General features: G+C 39.6%; 1 protein-coding gene across 1 annotated transcript; it reads right to left on the minus strand.

Annotated features, from left to right (window-relative positions):
• Positions 1-800: 800 nt before the first annotated feature.
• LOC108647421 (transmembrane protein 272) lies at positions 801-20,772 on the minus strand. The gene is made up of 6 exons (XM_018093398.2): positions 20,660-20,772; positions 12,807-12,839; positions 9,581-9,640; positions 6,948-7,124; positions 4,628-4,790; positions 801-2,492 (listed from the first exon to the last, which is right to left on the minus strand). The coding sequence occupies exons 2-6, from the start codon at positions 12,826-12,828 to the stop codon at positions 2,483-2,485; spliced, it is 432 nt and encodes a 143-aa protein (XP_017948887.2). The 5' UTR covers positions 12,829-12,839; positions 20,660-20,772; the 3' UTR covers positions 801-2,482.
• Positions 20,773-21,047: the final 275 nt, after the last annotated feature.

Consider the following 21,047-nt stretch of genomic DNA (forward strand, 5'->3'; position numbering starts at 1 on the left):
GTGGCGGAAAACTAACACTGCACATCACTCTGAACACACCATCCCCACTGTCAAATATGGTGGTGGCAGCATCATGCTCTGGGGGTGCTTCTCTTCAGCAGGGACAGGGAAGCTGGTCAGAGTTGATGGGAAGATGGATGGAGCCAAATACAGGGCAATCTTGGAAGAAAACCTCTTGGAGTCTGCAAAAGACTTGAGACTGGGGCGGAGGTTCACCTTCCAGCAGGACAGCGACCCTAAACATAAAGCCAGGGCAACAATGGAATGGTTTAAAACAAAACATATCCATGTGTTAGAATGGCCCAGTCACAGTCCAGATCTAAATCCAATCGAGAATCTGTGGCAAGATCTGAAAACTGCTGTTCACAAACGCTGTCCATCTAATCTGACTGAGCTGGAGCTGTTTTGCAAAGAAGAATGGGCAAGGATTTCAGTCTCTAGATGTGCAAAGCTGGTAGAGACATACCCTAAAAGCCTGGCAGCTGTAATTGCAGCAAAAGGTGGTTCTACAAAGTATTGACTCAGGGGGCTGAATAATTACGCACACCCCACTTTGCAGTTATTTATTTGTAAAAAATGTTTGGAATCATGTATGATTTTCGTTCCACTTCTCACGTGTACACCACTTTGTATTGGTCTTTCACGTGGAATTCCAATAAAATTGATTCATGTTTGTGGCTGTAATGTGACAAAATGTGGAAAAGTTCAAGGGGGCCGAATACTTTTGCAAGCCACTGTACCTGTACTTGTTCATGAAACAAATGTTCTAAACAATATTCTAAACAAAATGGAGAAAAAACAGCATTTCAGGATGATTTTATTTTAATCAGTAAATTTATTTTCATAGCGTCCTGTCTCTTTGACCAACTGCCTTTAATAATAATAGCAATGACAAAGGCATTTTGTATTTTTAATTTAATAAAAAGATAGATTATATTATTACATACAATTAATTAAGCTCCATGCAGTGGTATAACTACAATACCACAGACAAAGTGGGGACCATGGGGTCTTCACAATTGTAGTCCCTTTCTTCAGTCCACTGAAGTTCTTTGCCTTCTGCAAGTAAGTGAGCGGCAGGCTGGAGACCAGTCATTATTTGAAGAGTTTAAATATGGTTAGTATTTAAGGTTATATAGGTAATCAAGCTTAATCTGTCACAAATGAGAGCACCAATGCCATTTATGCAGCACTATAGTCTAATATACCCATAAAACACTTTAGGACCAAAAACACTTGCATGATTATTTCCCTTAAATGCTACATGTAGGCTTTTCCCCCCAATGATTTAGACTCTAAAGGTGCCCATACACCTTCAGATCCGCTCGCTTGGCGATGTCACCAAGCGAGCGGACCTTCTCCCGATATTGCCCACCTACAAGTGGGCGATATCGGGAGAAACCAGGCTAATTTGATCGTTTGGCCCTGGGGCCAAATGATCGAATTATAACGACGGGTATAGGCAAAGTCGGTCCGGGGACCACATCAATGAGCCCATGTGGTCCCCCATCTGACTAGATTTTTTAACATGCCCGATCGAGATCTGGCTGATTTCAGGCCAGATATCGGTCGGGCAGGTAAGGGTACCTAAACATTTTTAACAAGAAATTGCAAAAATTAATGGAGGAAGCAGAATTAGAAGGAATATTGGGCCAGATTCAATTCAATGAGAAAAGGTTATCTCATGGTTTATCACATCAAAACTCATTAACAAATTCAATTTGTCCAAATTCAGTTCCAGATTATTCCCATAGACCTCAATAGAGTTTTGACTTGATAATCCATGTGATAAGTTTTCCTGAATTGAATTGCATCTCAGATTGAATCTCGTCCATCAGTTTTTACGTGATAAACTTTTTCTTACTGAATTAAAAAGAATCTGAATAGTAATCAAAGCAACACAGGTAATATAAGGAAAACAGAAGGGAAAGAAAATCCACCCCTGTGGGACCTGTTATGGGATCCAGAATGCTCATGACCTGGGGTTTTCAGGATAATTTGAAGCTTCATACCTTCATACCTTATCTACTAAAAAATAATTGAAACATTAAATAAAGCCAATAGGATTGTTTTGTCGCTAATTTATTTTAGTTGCTATCGAGTACAAGGTACTTTTTACGTTTTACATTACGTTTTTTCATCACAAAGAAAAAGGGAATCATTTTTAAAAAGTTAAAATATTTGATTAAAATGTACCCTTTGGGTAATTTGTTCTTCAACAGGTTTCCGGATAATGGATTGCATACCTCTAAATCCATTTTTCACTACCTATTTTTATATTCTCTTTTCATCTTCATCAACAGAAAAAAATAGTCTCAAAAATTACAGTTTACATTTGAATGTAAAGGTATTATTATTCAAAGAATCCAATGGAAAAAAAGAAAGATTCAAGGACATATTGTCCAGGTCATAGTAAATTCATTTGTTTATGATTTGCACATTGCAGAAGTTACTGTAGAAATCTGCAGCTGTGTATCTTCATTTACTGAAGTCTAAAATAAGAATGAAAGCAGAGAATATTATTAATACAAATTTATAAGAATAAATCTAGGTTAAACGAATTATTTTAGCTTCTAGAAGACTGAATGTACTTTCTGTATTGTGTTGTATTTATTTATCTTGTTAAAGCTAATTCTTCAGTTTGAATTTCCAGTTTTGTGTATTGTCCTCTCTCCTTGCTGTGGAAGTACAACCATCGAAAATGATTCTAAATTCACACAGTTCTCTTACAGAACAAACATGGTTCATCCTAATAGGGGCAAATGTATTATAGTGTGTAAGCCAAGATCACTAGAAATGCTGCCCATAGCAACCAATCAGCAATTAAATTTGAATGGTCACCTAAAAGTTAGAAAACAAAAGCAAAGATCTGATTGGTTTCTATGCAACATCACCAGTACACCACTCATTAGGTTTCTACACCCCATAATAAATAGGCCTAGGGATGAGCAAATTTTTGCGCCAGGCATAGATTTGCAGAAAAATGATGCATTTCACCATTATTGAATTGTTTTGGGAAACTTCCCCAAAATTTTGCAGAGAAAAATTTGCGTCAAAAAGGGTGCAGTCTCATTAAAAGGGCATGGTTTCGCAAAAAGTTGCCTGTGTGGTACTTGCCTTTTGTGAATTTTTTGCCATTTAGCGAATTTTGCCATAATTTCGCAAATTTTTAGTCTGAGCTAAATGGGACAGATTCGCTATCACTAAATATACTATACGGGACAGGAATGTGGAAACACCTATGGCAATGGACTGATGGCTATCATAAAAGGACATAGGCTGTACTGGTTTGCCGCTTTATGAATGTGGTTGGTTTGACTAATAAAAGCTAGACCTGCCTGATATCTGGAAAGCACTAGCCATGTTACTGAAATGTGACTAGAATTGTTTGTGTATGTGAACCACAAACATACATTCCTGGTCTACAGGAATTGACCAAAGAGACAGATTATAATCATGTACTTTTTGCACTGCTCCTCACACATCACAATAGTAATTATGAGCATGAATGACAGATACAACTAAACTGACCTAACTGGACCTGGAATGTCCTTTTTCTGGTTTTGCTTGGCCCCAGTTACACTGACTGCGCTGGAGCTGATCAAGGATGTTCGCAAGGACTCTTAATGACACTCACAGGGGGTTGTTCATAAAATTTGTGTAGCGCAGAATTATTAGCACAGGGAACATATTTTCCCTGCTTGTGTTTATATTTATAAAGCTGGACAAGCCTGGTGCATTTAATGTGCAAACATAACTGCAAAATTTTTATTCACAGTGCAAATGTCTTTAAAGCTTTTTAAATATGGCATATTCGTAAATTACAAATATTTATGCGCACACTCTGCGTCCCAGTTACACCACAACTTTAGTGGCAGAAAAAATATTAACAAAACTGATTTCACAAATTGCAACTTTATATTCCCAAAGAAAGAATCTGCGCTATATTCGCAGATAATAAGCACAAGGACATGCTTATCAAATCTCAAACTTATTTGCAAATTTTTGTGCTGAATTTGCATTTCACTGCGATTTGCAAAAAAAGAAAGACGGGTTCAACAAAGCAAAATATAAAGGAGAAGGAAAGTCATTTTGGCATTTTACTGAAAATAGATTTGCCACATTAGTGCCACCTAGAATGCTATATTCATTCAGCAGAAAGCTTTACTATAGAGCAGTAGAAGCTCCCTCTGATAGCAGCTGCCCTAAAGAAGCCCTAAAAGAAAGGAAGTCTGATACCGACAAAAAGAAAACAAGAAATTATTTTTTTTTCTTTTGATAGAGGACTCAGTGCAGCGTTTCTGTGAGTGCTTATGGCTGTATTTAAATAGACCTTTCTGATAAAGCTTACTTTGTTTTTTATCTTTCCTTCTCCTTTAAGCATTTAGGGGAAAACATGTGCAAAAAATATGAAATGTGCGAACTTAAATGACCCCCACAATCTGCATCATGAACCTGAATACTAGATGAACCTGACCTTGAAACAGACTGACTTCTCCACAACATTTCAAGATTTCCAATATACAATACCAATAGTAAAATCATACCTTTTATTCATCTATAATAATTACAAACTTCCCTCTCTACCTAGTCATCTTCAAAGTTGTATGGGACCAAAGAACCTTACCTTTCATAAAATATTGTTTTAAGTGACGAAAACCAACAGCAGCAACACAGGAATAGTGCCATAAAAGAATATTCCAATATTAGGATCACAAAGGCAAATAAATAAAGGTTCTTGTCACAGTGTCCTTCATATGAATTGTACACGCTGAACACCCAAACACTTCCTAAAAAATACATTTTGTATTAATGATTTAAGATTTCATCATAGTATTAGTAATAAATTTACAAAAACTAGACTACAACAATATGTCACAACAGGTAGCAACGGTCATAAACATACTGTAAAGCAGTGCGGCATGCGGCCCGCGACCCCCCTCTGTGTGGCCCACCACCTGTCTGGCTGCTTTGATGGCTTACTCTTGTGTAAGCTTTAAATGGTATCAGTTCTGTGATTAACTGCCCCCCCTGCATGGTTATCACCTCAGATTCAGGCTGTAATCCCTCTGTATTGTTTAAACATGTAATCCCCTGTGTTGTTCACACCTTTTAATCTCTGCATTGTTCACCCCCTGCAGTGTTCACACCTCAGGATCAGGCTGTAATTACTCATATTGTTCCCCTGTTCACACCTCAGGAGCAGTAGAAACCCACAAATAATCCCTGCACACTACAAAAAGAACATATACTGAGGTGGTACTGCAATTAAAACGTTTTTTAATATATAGTTATTGTGCAGCAGTGCCAGCATTGTGTCACTGTAGGCTGCCTGTGTGTGCCATACACACAGGCATCATAGGGCAAGCAGAGTATGGCACACACAGGCAGAGTATGGCACAAACCAGCCAAGAATGGCAAACACAGCGAAAGTATGGCACATGCAGGCAGGGTAGGGCAGGCAGAGTATGGCACACACAGGCCAAGTATGGCCCAAACCAGCCAAGTATGGCACACAGGCAGGGTAGAGAAGGCAGAGTATGGCACACACAGGCAGGGTAGGGAAGGCAGAGTATGGCACACACAGGCAGGGTAGGGAAGGCAGAGTATGGCACACACAGGCAGGGTAGGGAAGGCAGAGTATGGCACACACAGGCAGGGTAGGGCAGGCAGAGTATGGCAGGTTTTTGCTGTACTACAACCATTAATATGGGTATGGTCATGTGATAACATGGGTGTGGTTTCAAGTGGGTGCGGTTTCAAAAAGGGGAGTGATCAAAACTGGCTTCCATTATCGGCCCTCCACCACGTAGGTCGGAAAAAATCCGGCCCTCGGTACAACAGAAGTTGGACAGCACTGCTGTAAAGGATTTCTTAAATCAATAAGATGGAAAAGAACTAAAATTCATCTTAAAAACATAGGCCCTCTCCATAGCCCTATCTTTCCCCTACCAAACCACATAATTGTGGAGCCAATGTATTACCCCCTTTGCGTACCTGGTTATATAAAGCATAATGCAGCAGGGTTTGCACCACCTGATGCTTGAGGTCCTCTGTGAGTAGACCAGAAGCAAGTTTGGATCAGTTTCAGCTGAGCATGCTCCTGGGGCAAGATCACAAACAAGAGGACATCAAGCAGTGGGAGATAGTGTCCTCCAACCCTACTGCTCTACTCTGCTTTTCAGAACACCAACCACAAAAGCAGAAAGACAAAGCCAACTTTGGGTCCCTAAACTGCAACAAGCAGGTTGTGATGTGCAGGAGACATGTAAGGGGTAATGTATTTATGTATTAACAGGACAATTTTTCACTGATCTAAGTACCCAGAACTGTGGTTGCATTAGGCCACTAGGCTACTAGAAATAAGCAAAATCTAAAAACTATTGATTGGCTTAAAAAGCTCTGATGTCAGAGAGGGTCGGATGGGTGCTGGTATATAAATTATGATGACATGCTGGGTTCATTTCAGGTTGGGAGAGGTTGGGTTACTCTAGATGCAGGCTGACTTTTTGGCGACCCGTGCATTACTATTTTGCTGGTGTAATATATTATGTATAGTATATGCAGTAATATGTTACTGCATATAAGCAAGTGTAGAAGTCTAAATAGATTGCAAGGGTGCATTGAGAAATAAAAGGAAGATTAAGGCATGGCCAGATCCAGATCCCTGGACCGGTGCATTTTTTTCAGAATACAAGCACCATCAGGAAAAGTAGTTAGCAATGTAAAATTTTGGGGGCATGTCTTCTATACTGGCTCCTCCCAGTGTATTTTTTATATTGTCTTACGGGAATACAAACATAATTTCAAGATGTAAGTGTTCCTTTAAGAAGGGTTTTTCAGAAACAAAGCTATATTGGAAAACTATTAAAATAACGTCCCAGTCCCATAAAGCACATGACATTTAAGCAACGTGTTTAATTCTTCTTTTAATGTAGTGTACTTACCTGTGATAAACCACCCAAAGCTAAATGATCCTATAATTCCTTCTACAATAGAGCTGAATGTCTCACACACCAGTCTCATAAGGACTGTAAAGAATGTAATGAGATGTATGGCTCCAGTCACCAAGAGAAATACAGGTATATAAGGCTGGATTTCACAGTTATCTTTGTGGATGGTTCCTGTCAAAAAAGAGATTTGTTTTTACTTTTAGCTATTGAAATCTCTAGTCAACAGCGCATATATGATGTGAGCCCTGGTGACCCATTACAAGCCACTTGTAAAACTTTAACAAAGAAAAGAGAGGTGTTTTAACACGTCAGTAAAGTCACAACTTGCTGTGTTCCTTTAAACTTCTAAGTAAATTCTCACTAGTAACCATCTGAACACATGTCTACAGTCGTAGACTCCTATGGTGTTCTGTGTACAAGATAGAATTAGTGATTAGAGTTTTTTTGCACAGACACTGGGGATGAAAAATTCATAAATATAGGTACAATTTGGCACCAGAATAGCCTAATTGTGGCTATGGTGGCTGCTTTTGTTGTTCAGTCTAAGTGCAGTTGACACTTAAGATATCTAGACATCAAATGCAGGTTTAGCATCTCCCGATGGAATCTAAGCATTATGGCCCCTGTAAGAAACACAATCACCTTCCCGGACAATATCTGTTCAGTGATCAGGCTGGGCAGGATACCTCATTTGCTGAGAATGACCTCTATGGTATCAGTCTTAATCACAATGATAATCTGATAAAAGTTTCTATGCTTAACATATATAAGGGTTGATTCACGATAAAACGAGCGCTATTTATAGCATGCGTTAAAAATTTTATCACGTCTTATTTTTCGCGTCTTAACGCATGATTCACAAAAAGGATACTTGCGTTAATTTAGACGCGCAAATTATCATTGCGTGCTAAAAAACGCACCCCATATTAGCCCTACACGCCATTACTTTTGGAAAACTATTGTTCTGAAAATGACCATTTCACTGCAAACTGGAGAATGCATCACTCTAGGGCCAACACATACTTGAATAAATAACACTGCAAAGTCCATATTGTGTTGCCAAAAGCTCATTAACTGTATTTTTCTATAATTACTGCCTGCCCCAAGTAGGTGTTCATTTTCGCACAGACTAATGCGATATTTAGCGCATCTAAGTGTTTGTGAATCATGCGTTAGTATTATTTCTACGCATTCAGTTACGCGCTATTTAACGCATTTGATAATACTTTAGCGAATCACGCGTTTTTTTCACATCAATTTTAACGCAAAAAAGCATGCGATAAGAGTTATCGCACTTTAGTGAATCAACCCCATATTCTTTCCAGTTAATAGTTCTTTATTTAAATGTCACTTATGAAATGATATGGTGGTAATAAGGCTTAATGTATATCCCAGTCTGTAAGATAAGATTGAGTTTTCTATACTTTTATATGCAACATGCATAATTGGATACATATTAAAATTTACATTCAAATAAATAAACCTGTAAACACAATAAGATTTAGCTGTCGTCTCTACATTCAGGGCTGTGGAGTCGGAGTCGGAGGCAATTTTGGGTACCTGGAGTCGGAGTCGGCAAAAAATGAACCGACTCCGACTCTGACTCCTACTAAATTTAAATGGGAATAAAAAAAAAAAATAAAGCAAGTATAAATGTCCCAATTCACAAACAGTCATAATTAATTACTTCTCTGCTATAAGAATAAAGCCCAATGCACGCAGTGCATAAACAAACACGTTGAGTGACCATGAAGCATGCTTTTCATTGACTGTATGAATGTATAAAATACATTAGCATATTAAAAACAGAGGAGTCGGAGTCGTGGAGTCGGAAGTATCAGAAACTGAGGAGTCGGAGAATTTATCTACCGACTCCACAGCCCTGTCTACATTCCCACATTAGCTGTATGTCAGAAGCCACCCTCTAATAAAGGGGTAATGCTGAAATAAACACAGTGAAGGAAAAACATATTCAAGGCATTAGAACAGCTTAAAGGAACAGTAACACCAAAAAATGAAAGTGTATAAAAGTAACTAAAATATAATGTGCTGCTGCCTGCACTGGTAAAAGTTGTGTGTTTACTTCAGAAAGTCTACTATAATTTATATAAATAAGCTGCTGTGTAGCCATGGAGGCAGCCATTCAAAGGAGAAAAGGCACAGGCACATAGCAGATAACAGATAAGACACTATTGTATTCTACAGAATTTGTCTGTTATCTGCTATGTAACCTGTGCCTTTTCTCCTTTTTTCAGCTTGAATGGCTGCCCCCATGGCTACACAGCAGCTTATTATATAAATTATAGTAGTGTTACTGTAGCAAACACACCAGTTTTACCAGTGCAGGGCAACAGTGCATTATATTTTTGTTACTTTAAAGCTCTTTCATTTTTTAGTGTTACTGTTCCTTTAAGGGCTGCTATCTGGACATCTCTGGCACTTAGCAGTGATAAAAACTCCTATGGCTCAATTCACAAACAGCAATAGGAAACACCATAGTTAGCTTAAGTCCTGAAATGTATTTTCTAGAGATAATATAACATGCAATCTTTCAGTTCAATTCATGTCAATGATTTGGTACCGATCTACAGAAATGTAAGGATTGTAGCTGTTAAATTAGCACTTACCCATAACAATCATAGCAATGCCTACTCCAATCCAGATAAGCAAGGAAAAACATTGGTAACCTGAAATAAGAAATTTTCATAGTGACTTATTTTATCACTGCAATCATTTAAAAAGCCCCTTTTTTTACCCAAGCTTGTATGACCATGTCTAAATATACAATTTGCTGGGCTACATTAATTTGCAACCTAACAATTTTAATTACAGGGAAACTGACACCATATTTAAAAATCATATCTATGTATTTCATGTTTATTGAGTAACCATTTTCTTTGCAGCCACTAGTGGCCAGACCTCTTCACCAAATTGCTCTCTGGCCACAAACTTTCTGAATGCATCTCTTCAGAACTCACACAATTCTCTACATCAGTGCTGTCCAACTTCTGCGGTGCCGAGGGCCGGAATTTCTCACGCATACATGGTGGAGGGCCGCTAATGGAAGCCACTCCCCCCTTTTAAACCACACCCACTTCAAACCACACCCATTTTATCACAATGGTGGTAGTGCAGCAAAAACACAAATGCTTGGTCCTCACTGCAGGGATATCAACCATCATTCATATGTGAAAGAATTATATTATGTCATACACCCTAAAATCCATATGACTTCTCCTCCCCTGTGGATAGCAGAGCAACCCCCAGTACATAATTACACACCTTAGAGACCATTTAATGGCTATTTCCAACTGCTAACAAGCTCCCAGAACAAACCCCTGCCAGGTTCACCTCCCACAGGCAGCATAGGGTAGAAAGATTATGGCACACATCACTCTGCCTGTCCTACCCTGCCTGTGTGTGCCATACTCTGACTGCCATATGCTGCCTGTGTGTGCCATACTCTGCCCTTCCCTGCCTGTGTGCCATACTCTACCTGCCATATGCTGCCTGTGTGTGCCATACTCTGCCCTACCCTGCCTGTGTGTGCCATATTCTGCCTGCCCTACCCTGCCTGTGTGTGCCATACTCTGCCCTACCCTGCCTGTGTGTTCAATACCCTCCCTGTCCTATGCTGCCTGTTTGTGCCATACCCTCCCTGCCATATGCTGCCTGTGTGTGCCATACTCTGCCCTTCCCTGCCTGTGTGCCATACTCTACCTGCCATATGCTGCCTGTGTGTGCCATACTCTGCCCTACCCTGCCTGTGTGTGCCATACTCTGCCTGCCCTACCCTGCCTGTGTGTGCCATACTCTGCCCTACCCTGCCTGTGTGTTCAATACCCTCCCTGTCCTATGCTGCCTGTTTGTGCCATACCCTCCCTGCCCTATGCTGCCTATGTGCCATACTCTGCCTACCCTATGCTGCCTACACACAGGCAGCATTGGTCAGGCAGTACATACAATGTCTGAGGTGTGAACAGACGAACAATATGGGTGATTACAGACTGAGCCTGAGGTGTAAACACTGCAGGGGGTAAACAATGCATAGATTAAAAGGTGTGAACAGTACAGGGGATTACATAGTTACATAGGGTTGAAAAAAGACCAGTGTCCATCAAGTTCAACCCATCCAAGTAAACCCAGCACACCTAACCCACACCTACCAATCTATACACTCACATACATAAACTATAAATACAACCACTAATACTAACTGTAGATATTAGTATCACAATAGCCTTGGATATTTTGATTGTTCAAGAACTCATCTAGGCCCCTCTTAAAGGCATTAACAGAATCTGCCATTACCACATCTCTAGGAAGGGCATTCCACAACCTCACTGCCCTCATCGTGAAAAACCACCTACGCTGCTTCAAATGGAAGCTCCGTTCCTCTAATCTAAAGGGGTGACCTCTGGTGCGTTGATTGTTTTTATGGGAAAAAAGAACATCCCCCATCTGCCTATAATCCCCTCTAATGTACTTGTACAGAGTAATCATGTCCCCTCGCAAGCGCCTCTTTTCCAGAGAAAACAACCTCAACCTCGACAGTCTAACCTCATAGCTTAAATCTTCCATCCCCTTAACCAGTTTAGTTGCACGTCTCTGCACTCTCTCCAGCTCATTAATATCCCTCTTAAGGACTGGAACATGTTTAAACAATACAGAGGGATTACAGCCTGAATCTGAGGTGAGAACCATGCAGGGGGGCAGTTAATCTCAGTACTGATACCATTTAAAGCTTATACAAGAGTAAACCATCAAAGCAGCCAGACAGGTGGGGGGCCACACAGAGGGGGGTCAGTTGGACAGCACTGCTCTACATGATCTGATGGGAATGAGCATTAATGTGCCCATACACGGGCCGACTATAGCTGCCGATATCGGTCCCTTGGACCGATTCGGCAGCTAATCGGCCTGTGTATGGGCAGAACAGAGCTGCCTGGCCGACCGATATCTGGCCTGAAATTGGCCAGATCTCGATCGGCCAGGTTAGAAAATCCGGTCGGATTGGGGACCGCATCGGCTCGTTGATGCGGTCCCCAAACCGACTGCCCCATAAGCTCAAATGTAATCCAATAATTTGGCCCCAGGGCCAAACGATCGGATTATTTTTTTTCAAGTCCCTTGCTACCCGATAACGCCCACCCATAGGTGGGGATATCGGGTGAAGATCCGCTCGCTTGGTGACATCGCCGACTTATAGTGTATGGGCACCTTTAGTCCCATTGTTTAGAAAATCCTCCTCAAGTAAAGCAGAATTCTCTTCTCTGAGGGGCGTCACAAACACATCTTGTGTAAACAGACAAAATTCTCATTATTTGGGGAAATCTAAAACATATTTCGGTATATGCTGTGCGTTTTATATGCCTGCAGTGGTAACACTGATATTGTACTGTGCTGAAGCACACTTTCTAATCTTCAATCTGTTTAAAAAAGTTATGGCTCTTCTATTAAGGGCACTTTAAGGGCAAGTTGTGTGTGAAAAAACACATTTCTACTAACATACTAAAGAAACATGACTTTTTTTCTCATTGTTCTATGACTGACTAAAAAGAGGCACCTCCTTAAACTCCCTTTTCTCTGCCTTACAATGTGCAGAGAAATGTGCCTTCTAATGTGCAGAGAAAACAACTATATGCCTGTTCTATACACTGTTTTGTGTGCAAGCATCCTTCCAGTCTCTTTACCAGTCTACTCCCACCTAATCTACTTTATACACTAGCCCAGTGGCCCCTGTGACCCTTGTGGTCATTCCTATGTGGGGTTTGGCCCATTGTTCATGAGAGGTACATTATCAGCTAAAATAAATTCTAGGTTTAAAAAAATGAACCTAATGAGCATACTCACAAATTGCTGAAGCTTCCTCCATGTTTTCTGGTTCTGAAAAAACCAAACAGATGCTATTTTAAGATTATTATATAATAAACCCAAGAATAAGAGATAGTTTTTTTTCCCTCACATAATAGATTCAGTTTAAGGGCACAGAATAGATACTCTGCAGTTCCATGTATCTACAATGATAGGCATAGATTCAGCCTGAGTGCAGCTACATGGAGATCAGCACGAAAAAGACAACTTTATCACTTTTCAGGCTAAACTTTGCTCTGTGTGGCCTAAGACTAGTTTTTATTTTGGTAGAAAGAAAGAAGTCAATGGCACGTGTTCCTTTCTTTTCCTGAAAGATCTTTCTTTGCTTCGAATTGCTGGAGGTTTTCAGATTTTTGAAAATGGCTTTTGTGCAACAATTCGAAAAAGTCTTGATTATCATGCGACAAGTCGAAAAAGTCACAATTATTGCTGTAGATGATTGGTTGCTGTAGGTGATTAGACCAGTAGCCAACTTTGCCATCTTACGACTAAGAAATGCAATATTCGTCTTTGGGGTCATTGGCATACATTGGCTTTAACTTTATTTTTATATTTAATTGCTTGCCTTTTTTCAGGCTGTCTTCTGTTCTCAATTATTTTGATTTACAAACTGCTGCCTGGTTGCCAGAAAACCAGAAAACATTTAAAATTCCAAGCCTGAGACTTGCAGAACAAAAAAATGTAAATGATAAAAAAAAGTGCAAATAGTTTTAAAATGCTGCTGTCTAAATCATACTTAGTCTTAAAGGAGAAGGAAAGGCTAAGTCATTTGCGGGTCCCAAAATATTAGGCACCCCCAGTGACTTTAATCGCTTAACTTTTACCCTGGGCTGGTGCCCCTGTTAGGAGAGAACAGCACCAGCCCGGAGTACCTGCGAGCACTTCCTTCTTCCTGTTTCGTGCGCTTGCGCATGTGCATTAGAGTGAAAAGCTGAACTTTAATAGGAAAGTTGGCTTTTCACGCGCATGCACCGGCCCAGGGATTTTGCCGGCAGAAGAAAGAGGAAGATGGAAGCGCATCGCCCCAGGTACCCCGGGCTGGTGCTGTTTTCTCCTAACAGGGGCACCAGCCCAGGGTAAAAGGTAAGCGATTAAAGTCACTTGGGGGTGCCTAACATTTTGGCACCCCCAAGTGGCTTAGCCTTTCCTTCTCCTTTAAGGTGGACTATCTAACAACATACAAGGCGTACCACCTCCACATAAAGGGGGTCACCCTAAGAAATCATTCCAAATCCTTTTCTGTGTTTGTAAAGCAAAATAAACTTTATTAGTCATGCACAGGCTACACAATTTCAGACAGTGAGTAGGGAGAAAGAATGTGAGGAGTGCTGTGACATTTAGAAAGTGCTGAATGGAACTTGAAAGCAATTGACTGCCCAACCTCTATACCTGAGCCATAGAACAGGGTAATATAATAAGGGAAAAAAATCACTTATACATATAAAATAATAAAGAGAATAAGGTTGCACCTTCCACTTGGATATATCTCAAGTCTAATTATATTCCCCCATAAAGGGATCTCAAATCAAGTGAGGATGGAAGGAGTAACAGACCAAAATATACACAAAAAAAGAGAGCACCATACAGGTGATCTCAATAGACTCCAGTTAGCTGCACCATTCCCTCCCCCTTATACCAGGTGAATCAATACCAAAGAATGAAATAAAACATAACTTTTAATAATAAACTACTAAAAATAATGAGTTCTTCCCTTGAGGTTAAAAATGGTTAAGAGACACAGAGGGTGAAATCTGAACCTTTTGGTTCATGGAGGTGATAGGGGAAAGTCAGCGGAGAGAAAAGGATCAATTTGTTTCACATTCAAAATGCTGCAGTAGTAAAACTTAAGCTTGTCATCTGTATGATAAGCGAATGTTACAAATGTATCTTTTTTGTTTAGCACCTAAAGTATCTCTTTGCCTAAGGGCTTTTCACCCACACTTTTTTTTTGTTGTTGCAATTTTCCCAGAGGCTTCGTAACAAGCCTGTTCCTGCTACAGTAAACAGCACAGCGCGGGAAAGGTAGAAATAAAGTATTTTGCTCGTCTCAGATGAGTCACGGCGCAATTAATCTAACCAATAATGCAGATATAGCTGCACTGAGATGTCCCGCTCGTCTCAGACGAGTAACGGCGCAAATAGTTTAAGCAAATTGAGCCATAGAGGAACGTGTGCTATCACTTATATTGTCTGCTATTTAGAAGAATATAGGGCCGAATCTCCTTGTCCCCACACCCCTTGCCAACGAACAGATCACCCCCGCATTTAAAAAAAACCCCAAAGCCTTCAAACCCTTCAACACCCTATATTTTCCCCCTGCAAACTGCCCGACGCGCGTTTCGCTCCATAAATGGGAGCTTTGTCAAGAGCATGCGCGCGTCCCCCACCGACTCCTTTTTTAACTTATGCTCCGCCTCTCATTAAAGCAACTTCTCCCCGATTCGCCCGTGCTTGCATTACATCATGCAAGACACCGGTTCTCTTCTCAGTGGGAACCTAAGAATTGTTTTTATTATCAAATATAATGGGCAGCATGTTATACCAAGGATAGGGGGCGCATACATAGAATAAATTTTATAGGGGGATATAGAGTTACTATAATATAAGAGAGAGTAAAAATAGATAAATAAAAAAAAAATTCAGAAATTAAGTAACTTGACAGACACATCATAAGTAAACTGGGATTATGATTATTAAGCATATAGCCTAATGTTGATTTATTCCAAAAAAGTATTAAGGATGATGCTTTTATTTAGATCTCTTGGAGACAGTGAGTTGAGTAGAAAAATCCACTCACTTTCTTTTTGTAAAAGGGCTTTATCTAAATTTCCCCCACGTAGTCCCAAATTGACCTTTGATAGTCCTGACATCATGAATCCTGTGCTTTTCCCATTGTGGGATTCCAAAAAGTGTCATGCTATAGGGGTCATTTTATTGTTGGCCATAGCATCTTGTTTCGAATTTTCAATGCTCCTCACGTGTTCCAAAAGCCTATTCTTGAACATGCGTACTGTTTTTCCCACATATTGTTTCCCACATGGACATGTGATCAGATATACAATGCCTTCTGTTCGACAGTTAAAATAATCATTAATTACATGCTTTTTATTGAATCTATCTCTTATGGATTTCAGATTGTGGGTATAGCCACATGCCTTGCACCACACATGTAAGTTCCACTGATCTTGTTTAAGCCCTTTCGGGCTCTAGATTGAAAATGACTCTTGACCAGTTTGTCACGTAGATTGGGAGACCTTCTGCAGCATGTTTTTGGAAAATCTCCTACATATTTTTTCAAAGTTACATCAGTTTTCAGGATATACCAATGTTTCTTCAAAATGGAGGTGATGGAAGACCATTAATTATTGTAAGTGCTGATGAATCGCACATGGTCATTTATGGGTTCTGACTTCTTCTGTCCTGTCACTAAAAGATCAGTGCGCGAGATTCCCTGTGTTCGATGATAGGCGATGATTTGACCATTCTTTTACTGTAGCCTCTGTTCACTAGTCTAACCTTCAACTCCTTAGCTCGTTTTTCAAATGTCTCATGATCAGAGCAGTTTCGTTTCAGACGCACAAATTCCCCAAAGGGAATGGCCTTCTTAGTAGAATTTAGGTGATGACTGCTATAATGTAGAATAGAGTTAGTGGCTGTAGGTTTTCTAAATAAATCGGTCATTAGTTGCCCTCTGTTGTAATGTAAAGTGAAATATCCAGGAAATCTATCTTTTCCTTGCTGAATGAATGGGTGAGTTTAATGTGCCTGTGCCAATGTGCCTGTCCATAAAAACAGCAGATCGTCAATGTATCTGAACCAATCAATCATACATTTAGTGTATTCAGCTGTATCTTCACTAAAAACCCAATTCACCTCCCACCATCCCAAAAATAGATTTGCATAGGTAGGAGCAAATGCGGTACCCATCGCAACACCTCTTTGTTGAAGATAAAATTTGTCATTGAATATAAAGAAATTATGTGTGAGACAAAATTGTGTTAAAGATATTACAAAGTCTATGTATTGATGGTCCCAATCACTTTCTGTTTCAAGAAAGTATCTGATTGCCATCAAACCATACTGATGTTTGATACAGGTGTAAAGTGATTCTACATCACAGCAAACCAAAATAGTGCTCGATGGTAGCCTAATGTTCAGAATTTGTGATAAAAGATCACTCGTGTCTCTTACGTGTGATGGCAATCTGCATACGAATGGACGTAATTTTTTATCAATATAGATACTCGCCTGTTCACACATATTTCCATTGCCTGAAACAATAATAAATGAACAATACAATAAAATGTATGAGTTCTAGAGTGAGTGTTGATCAAAGCTTTATACTCCAGTTTAGTAAATAGGCCCGTTTGATATCCATCCCTAATAATAATTTTATATAGTTCCCAGAAATGTTCGCTGGGATCATGGTGTAACTTGCTATAGCACTTTCCATCTGTAAGTTGCTTAAGTGCTTCCGCAATGTACATGATTTTTGGCCATATAACAACATTACCTCCTTTATCGGAGGGTTTCACTACTACATCCTCCCAGTCTCGAATTTGTTTAATAGCCAATTTCTCCCCGGGTCCTATATTAGAGGGTCCACCATCAGGTAAATCCAAAAAATCATGCATCACTAGTTCTGCAAACGTTGTAACTGCCGAACTTGTGTTTTTGGGAGGCATGAATGTGCTTTTGGGTTTAATTACCGAAATTGTATCTTGGTTCTCAAGTAGAAGTTCATTAAGATCATTAAGAGCCTGCTTAAATGTGGCATCTATGTCAGTGTGTGTCATGTCATGTAGGTTTAACCGATCAGGGATTGCTAACAGAGGATTGTTTGTTTCACTCAAAGGGAGATCCCCATCACGTTCAAAATGCTTTTTAAGTAATAATTTGCGACAAAAAAAGAACAAGTCTTTGTATAACTGGAACTTAGACACATTACAGCTTGGGGAGAAGGAGAGACCTTTAGACAGAACCTTTGTCTGATCATGATCACTCAAATTGATGATAGTTAATGCCGATAGTTATCCTCCCCCTCTGGGGTTCCCATTGATTTTGACAGGGATAGGCCCATCTGTCTCGGTCTCTTAACCTTCTTTCCCCCCCTCCGTATTCTCTTCTTTCTAAAAAAGATGAGTGAGATGTAACGGGGATGGTGTTAGATTGTCTCTCTCCAATATTGAGAGATGTATCCGTGTCAGATAAATCAGATGCAGAGGTGGTGGCTTTGGGCGATTTCTCACCTGTTACTTTGCGATTGGGCTTAGACCATTTATAGACCATACCTAATTCATAATCATTGACATGCCTCAAATACTTTGGCGTTCCCTGGCAATAACCTCACGTTCTAAGCGATCAATTTCAGTATTGATACGTGATAATTTTTTCACCACCATTTCCTGGTCTTTAATAACCTGTAATTTCTCCTCAATTTCCTTGATTTGGGCTGTTAGTTCAGAGACCACATTTTTCTCATGTTCAGATACTAAATGTACTAATTGAACTGAGCATTGATGTAATACTTGCTCCCATCTAGCCTTAAAGGTAGGATCTACCATCTCAAAGGCCGGGAAAACTCTGACTCATAGTCCCCTAGGGATAATGTTATTATCAATATATTTCTGATAGGAGCATGAAGTCCACGACTTGGTCAGTTTTAATTGTGTTGACTGATAATCTTGGAGTAAAGTTCTCCAGTCGTGGTTTGTAGTGTTTTCAGATGGAATATTAGCTGAAAAAAAGAACTTGAGTATTCCATTTATCAAAACGTGATTGGACATTGACCCAGGGAGCCATCTTGTTATGCCCAAAGTGTGTGCTAAACCAAGAAAAACTTGGTATAATTAGATTCAAAATAATAAAGAGAATAAGGTTGCACCTTCCACTTGGATATATCTCAAGTCTAATTATATTCCCCCATAAGGGCTCTGACACACGGGGAGATTAGTCGCCCGCGACAAAACTTCCTGTTCGCGGGCGACTAATCTCCCCGAGTTGCCATGACCCGCCATCCCACCGGCGAACATGTAAGTCGCCAGCGGCATGGCACACGCAGCGGCGCGATTTCAACTCACTGTCTCCAAGAGGTCTAAATAAAAGCATCATCCTTAATACTTTTTTGGAATAAATCAACATTAGGCTATATGCTTAATAATCATAATCCCAGTTTACTTATGATGTGTCTGTCAAGTTACTTAAACTCAAGTTTTTTTCTTTATTTATCTATTTTTACTATTATAGTAACTCTATATCCCCCTATAAAATTTATTCTATGTATGTGCCCCCTATCCTTGGTATAACATGCTGCCCATTATATTTGATAATAAAAACAATTTTTAGGTTCCCACTGAGAAGAGAACCGGTGTCTTGCATGATGTAATGCAAGCACGGGCGAATCAGGGAGAAGTTGCTTTAATGAGAGGCGGAGCATAAGTTTAAAAAAGGAGTCGGTGGGGGACGCACGCAAGCTCTTGACAAAGCTCCCATTTATGGAGTGAAATGCATGTCGGGCAGTTCGCAGGGGGAAAATATAGGGTGTTGAAGGGTTGTGAGGCTTTGGGGTTTTTTTTAAATGCGGGGGTGATCTGTTCTTTGGCAAGGGTTGTGGGGACAAGGAGATTCGGCACCTTATTCTTCTAAATAGCAGACAATATAAGTGATAGCACATGTTCCTCTATGGCTCAATTTGCTTAAACTATTCGCGCCGTTACTCGTCTGAGACGAGCGGGACATCTCAGTGCAGCTATATCTGCATTATTGGTTAGATTAATTGCGCCGTGACTAGTCTGAGACGAGCAAAATACTTTATTTCTACCTTTCCCGCAGTGTGCTGTTTACTGTAGCAGGAACAGGCTTGTTACGAAGCCTCTGGGACAATTGCAACACACGCCGTGTGGGTGAAAAGCCTTAGGCAAAGAGATACTTTAAAGCAAAGAGATACTTTAGTAGCTAAACAAAAAAGATACATTTGTAACATTCGCTCATCATACAGATGACAAGTTAAGTTTTACTACTGCAGCATTTTGAATGTGAAACAAATTGATCCTTTTCTCTCCGCTGACTTTCCCCTATCACCTCCACGAACCAAAAGGTTCAGATTTCACCCTCTGTGTCTCTTAACCATTTTTAACCTCAAGGGAAGAACTCATTATTTTTAGTAGTTTATTATTAAAAGTTAAGTTTTATTTCATTCTTTGGTATTGATTCACCTGGTATAAGGGGGAGGGAATGGTGCAGCTAACTGGAGTCTATTGAGATCACCTGTATGGTGCTCTCTTTTTTTGTGTACTTATACATATAACTAATATTTTTTTTACTCAATATTACATTTCTTTTTTTTATACCACAACCACTTTACTGGCAGTATCTCAGTATTTGCAACCTCAATTATATTGTTCCTTCTCTAATGCAGTTTTTCACAGTTCCTTTATTAGCTGAGTTCAGTATGACAGAGAGCAAGCAACCTTCCACAGGCATATATAAAAAACATGATTAAAAAGTGACACGGAATTACAATCTTCTGTGCCATAGCCCATTAGCATGTAAAAAACTAGAAAAAACAGTGCAGTAATTGAGTTACACATGTTATTTCTCAAGTACACTAACAATGCTGCTTTCTAAACAAATTTATTGAAATTGCATGGCTGTGTTCACATACAATTCATTAGACTTTGCCTTAAAATTAACAAGGTAGATCCAACTGACTATTTGTAATTGCTTTTAACTAAAAGATGAACCCCAGTGATCTTACAAGGACCAAAAGTGATGTTTTGATTTAATTTTCTCCTTTAAAACAAAAAATCTAGGATTAAGACAATCGTACTTACCTTTTTTGATCCAAGTAACAGAGAAGTCACATAAATTCACTGGAAAGCAAATATATGATGAATAACATTTGTACTTATTTGCAAACAGACTCTTTACAATGTGAGGAACTGAAACTATATTTCGCAGCGGAAAAATCAGAAGACCCAAAACCACATTATTGCAATGTTTAGGAAAATTTCTTTCAGGAAGTAATAACGACATTCAGTGCCAGTAAGCAACCAGTAACACCAAAAATATAATTTATGTTAATCTGACATATGACCAGTTTTTGTGCTGTAGAAATAGAAATCTTATTTGTTATCAACTTTGATGTGTTTAGCTCTCTTTTGTCTTCTTCTTCAAAAAATACTTTACAATTTCTAGAAATGGTGCTCAGATTTCAAATAC

The sequence above is a fragment of the Xenopus tropicalis genome, chromosome 4 (assembly GCF_000004195.4).
Source record: "Xenopus tropicalis strain Nigerian chromosome 4, UCB_Xtro_10.0, whole genome shotgun sequence".
NCBI lineage: Eukaryota > Metazoa > Chordata > Amphibia > Anura > Pipidae > Xenopus > Xenopus tropicalis.